The following is a 4,710-nucleotide window of genomic DNA, read 5'->3' as shown; positions in this document are numbered from 1 at the left end:
AAGATCTAGGGGGGCTACATGGCATCATTACTGATCCTTCCGCTCCCCCCTTCGCCTCCCCATATCTCCCAGGGAAGCAGTTTGGGTTTCCTGTAAGGATCAAAGGGCCTCTGGTCTCACCCCAATTCCCCCCTTCCTTCCCCTATTTTATAACACACACACCCAAATCTGCACCTACTAACAATCCATGTTGGGCCTCAGTGAAGTCAATGTTTATTTTCTCTCTTGGGGGGACCAGATGGGGTTTCCTGCTGTGTTTTGAGCTTCTGGGGAGGGAGCCCCCTTCTTCCTGTGGGGCCCCTGCAGCTTCCTTGGGGCAGAGACTGAGCAATGCAGAAGGGGGAGGGGGTGGAGGGAGGCCTTGCTGGAAGGGGGGGAAACAATTGGAGGGGAGAAGAAAAAGTTTGGGGGTCCTGCTCTCTCTTTGGCTCTACTTTCCCTTCCTTTCCCCTCTCTCCCCTCTCTCCCCTCCAGACCCTCCAGAAGATGCTCCTTTGCCCCTTGGTCACTCCCTCTTTCCACCCTCTGTTTTATTTCTCTCTTCCATCATCTCCCCCTTCATTTTCTCCTCTTCTTCTTCCTTCTTTCCAGACCTGGGAATGGGGCCTTCTGTGCCCCATAGAGCATCAGGGTCCTTGGCTGAAGCCCCCTAACTCTGCCCCTCTGGGTCCCTTCCAGGTGCCTCCTCCCACTCCCTGAAGTATTTCTACACCACCATCTCGGAGCCCAGTCAGGGGCTGCCCCACTTAGTCTCTGTGGGTTATGTGGATGATCAACTCTTCAGCTACTACGACAGCCACAGCCGGGAGAGGCAGCCTCGAGTCCCCTAGATGGAGAAGGTGGGGAAGGAGGATCCCCAATACTGGGACAGAAACACCCGGATGGCTCGTTCCAATGAGGAGGCATTCAGAGAAGGCCTGGAGACTCTGAGGAATCGCTACAATCAGAGTGAAGGTGAGTGATGGGTCGGGTGGCTCCTCCGGCCCCATATTCCCCTCCCCAGGAACCAGATGGGGGAAGAAAGGGGGGGTCCCTTCAAAGGGAAAGGCTGCTTCCACACCTTTTAAACAGTCTTTCTTTTAATATGCTTATTCTTTTTCTAAAGTCCATATAAGATTGTCCTTGCCTCCATAGCTGACATTTTCTGCCAATTGCAGTTAATGAAAATTTGTTTAAATTTATCCATCTGTCTTTCTGAATGTTGATATTGATATAAACTGAGATAAAAAGAGACTGAAATCTCCCCCCCCCCCATGAAAGTTGGAGGGTCTGATCTTGGTGGGTGTCCTGCTGTGGGGGAGGAAGGGAATCACAGGTCCCCTCCCCCCCCAAAAAAGGCAGTGGATCCTAATTAAATTCTGGGGCAAGCAGGTCCTCCCCCTCCTCTCTGTTTCCACCCTAGAGAAATAAGGGATCAAGTGCAGATCCACCTGGGATGACTAGATCCCTCTTTCCTTCACCCCCTTTTTGGAGGGACGAGAGGGACCCAAATGCCGGGAGCTTCTGCTCATCCTCCAGTTGGAAGGAGGGGCCAGGAAGACCCAAATGGGGTGGGGGCTCTTGAGGGGGGGCACAGGGCCAGGATCCTCCCAATCCTGAGAGGGAAAGACAGAGAAGAAAGGATCCTCCATTTGGGGCCCTTCCAGAGTCTCTCAGAGCCTTCGTGGCTTCCCATCCTTGGTTCCTCAGGCTGAACTCCTGCCCTGCCCTCTTGGTGGGGCTGCCCTGGAGGGGGGGAGGCCTTCTTCAGCACCCCCCCCTTCTGCCATCTTTGGGTGACAAGATTCACCTTCAAGGAACCTTGTTTGGGGGCAGGGGCTGAAAGCACCTGTGGGTCCAGTGGGAGCCTCCTTTCCAGGCTAAAGAGCCCCAAATGTCCCAACCTTCCCTCAAAGGGAGGCTGCTTCCCTCAAAGGGAGGCTGCTTCCCCCCTCCCCTCGCCTGAGTCGCCTCCTCTGGACCTTCTCCAGCTCCCTCCTCTCCTTTTGGGGGTCTTTGGGCCACCACTGCTCCCAGTATTCCAGATGTGGTTGCTCTGCCTTGATTCATGTAAAGGCTTTGGGACATCAACCTCTCTTGTGTTTTCAATACAATTTTAATGATACCTTGTTTGCCTTTCAAACTTTTAAATATAATTTGCATTAAACCTTTTGAACAAAAGATAAAAACTAATAGAAGGTAACATAAAGTAAAGGAGCAAAAGGAAACTAATCAAAGAAAAATAAATAAAAGTCCATTTTTGCCCTGGGGAGATCAGGGAATATCCTCTCGGGGGAAGGATCAGGCTGGAGCTCACGAGGATCTTCCTCTTCCTCCAAAGGGAAGATCTCTGGCTGAGCAGAAGATGCAGAGAAAGGATCCCCTCACCCGACATTCCTGGGTGGGGAAAGGGAGGGAAAACACTGGTCAGTTTAGTTCAACTGTCCTTCCAGGTGGTTTTTCCCTCTGATTTGAGAGTTCCTGGCGTCCTTCCTCCCTCTCAAGCCCAAACAGGAGTAGAAACATTTCAGGATTTCCTTTTGCTTTTTTCAAACATTCAGTTTTCTTTTAAATCCAAGAATCTGGTCACTTGAAGTCTAAATATCTTCTCCAGGGCCTTGCAAAGACTGTGGACTTCAAGCTCATTTCAAAGGCCAATAACCCTTCAGTTGTCCAGATCAGACTGGGCCACTTGCTGCTGTTGCTGAGGAAAATATTCCTTTGTGGCCCTTCATGGCTCCATTCCCACTTTGGACTAAACCATGGTTTGTTTCTGGTTAGCCCAAAGTGGGAACCAGACCCTTGTGACTTGATACTATTTGTGAACACAGACCAAGATTTATGGTCACAGGGATCCCTGCAGGCTTTTATGTAGATCAATCAGATCCTCTTTGAGACCACCAGATTCTCAGTCCCTCTTTGCAGCCGCAGATCCAGGCTCCTGTTCCCTCTCTGGGATCCCTTCCTTTCCCCCCAGAGGAACAGCAGAAAGAAAGATGGAAGGATCTCCGTCCCTCTGCTTCTTTTTCCCCTCCTCCTTCTCTCCGTCTCCCTTGGGATCCTCTGCTGCCTTTTCCAGATTCCCTTTTCCTGGGAAGGTTCAGGGACTCCGTCCTGGGGGGAGGGGAATGCAGGGAGGGAGGGGGAGGGAGGGAGGGGGGAAGGGAGGTTAGTGATGGGGTACTTCTGTCAAAGTTCCTGCAGGAAGGGGGGCAGCTCTGTCTATCTTCAGGACTACGGAAACCATCCTCCTGTCTCTCTTTTAGGCCTGCACACATTGCAGAGGATGTATGGCTGTGAGCTCCGGAAAGATGGGAGCAAAGGAGGGTTTTATCAGGATGGCTATGATGGGAGGACCTTCCTCACCTTCAACAAGGAGACCCTCACTTGGGTGGCTCCCGACCCCCAGGCGCAGATCACCCAGAGGAAATGGGATGCTGATCCAGGATGGAATCAGGGAAGGAAGGCCTACCTGGAGGAGGAATGCATTGACTGGATGAAGAAGTACCTGTCCTATGGGAATGAGACGCTGCTGAGGACAGGTGAGCATCTGAATGGAGACTGGACTTTCCTCCTTTATGGCCGGATCTCTTGGACACATTCAGCCCCTTTGAGTCCCTGGTCTGCAGCCTGTTTTCTCCCTGGTGGGAGTCTCTCCCCCCCCCCTTCAGCTTCTCTCCAGGACACGGGAAGCCCTGATTGGTTCTCACTACCAGGCAGCCATTCAGTGGACCAAGAAATGCAGCCTCTGCCTGGCAGGTGTCTGGGTGGGTCAGGCAGGAAAAGCCCTTGAGGGTGTCCAGTTCACTGCCCACAAGGAGGGAACCATTTGAGGCCATTCAGTGAAACCCCCCTTAGCCAAACTGTAGTCGAAAGTGGTGGGCAGCCTTCATTTCGCCCCAATTAACTCTGCTCCCCACATCCCATAGGGGGCTCCCTCCCTGCCTTAAACCTGAGTGTACCTCCTACCCCCGCCACTAGAGGGCTCCACTTCTACCATTAAAAAGAGATGTAACAACAAAATCGGATCCTTTTACCACTTATGGTGGACATGTCCACACATAAAAAAACTGTGGAAGAAAATTCAAATATGGATTCAAGAGATTACGGCAATCACATTAAAATTTAGGCCAGAAATTTTTCTTTTGGGCATAATAGATTTGAAAGGTAAAAAAGAGGACTTCTATTTAATACAACACATAATCACAGCTACGAGAATCACAGTGGCGCAGAATTGGAAAAAAGAGAACACACCAAGCAAAAGAGAGATTATTAAGAAAATATATGATTGCGCAGAAATGGACAGGCTCACCCAAAAAGTTAAAAATAAAGAGGATTCAAGATATTACGAGACTTGGGAAAAATGTTATGATTGGGTAAAAAATAAAAAATAAAGAAAAAAGAAAAGAAAAAGAAACAAGATAAAATGTAAATCAAATATAGGCTAACAGACAAGGGAGAAGTTTTGACACTGACAAAATATAAAACTCTGAATATTTTTATCGGACTGTTATTAACATCTTTCTCAATTCAACCGGATCTTAACTCAAGTGTAGACTAAAAAATCACTGGAAAAACCGCGGCAACCATACGCCGCTCAATCAGCAATCTAAGATATTTAGAACTGTCAGCAACAGTTCACTGGGGGGGAGAGCGGGGGAAGGAAGAGTCAGAAGAGCTGCAGGTCATAAGTTTATTGGTTCCTGTGCTTACGTGAGATGTTCCTCAAAA

At 49.7% G+C, this 4,710-nt stretch overlaps 1 protein-coding gene across 1 annotated transcript; it reads left to right on the top strand.

Moving 5' to 3' along the window:
• Positions 1 to 830: 830 nt before the first annotated feature.
• LOC139159260 (BOLA class I histocompatibility antigen, alpha chain BL3-6-like) lies at positions 831 to 4,396 on the top strand. Its single transcript, XM_070736598.1, has 2 exons — positions 831 to 954; positions 3,246 to 4,396. The coding sequence occupies exons 1-2, from the start codon at positions 831 to 833 to the stop codon at positions 3,770 to 3,772; spliced, it is 651 nt and encodes a 216-aa protein (XP_070592699.1). The 3' UTR covers positions 3,773 to 4,396.
• Positions 4,397 to 4,710: the final 314 nt, after the last annotated feature.

This window comes from Erythrolamprus reginae, chromosome 2, assembly GCF_031021105.1.
Source record: "Erythrolamprus reginae isolate rEryReg1 chromosome 2, rEryReg1.hap1, whole genome shotgun sequence".
NCBI classification, from domain to species: domain Eukaryota; kingdom Metazoa; phylum Chordata; class Lepidosauria; order Squamata; family Dipsadidae; genus Erythrolamprus; species Erythrolamprus reginae.
This window is presented reverse-complemented; position numbering and strand designations above follow the sequence as displayed.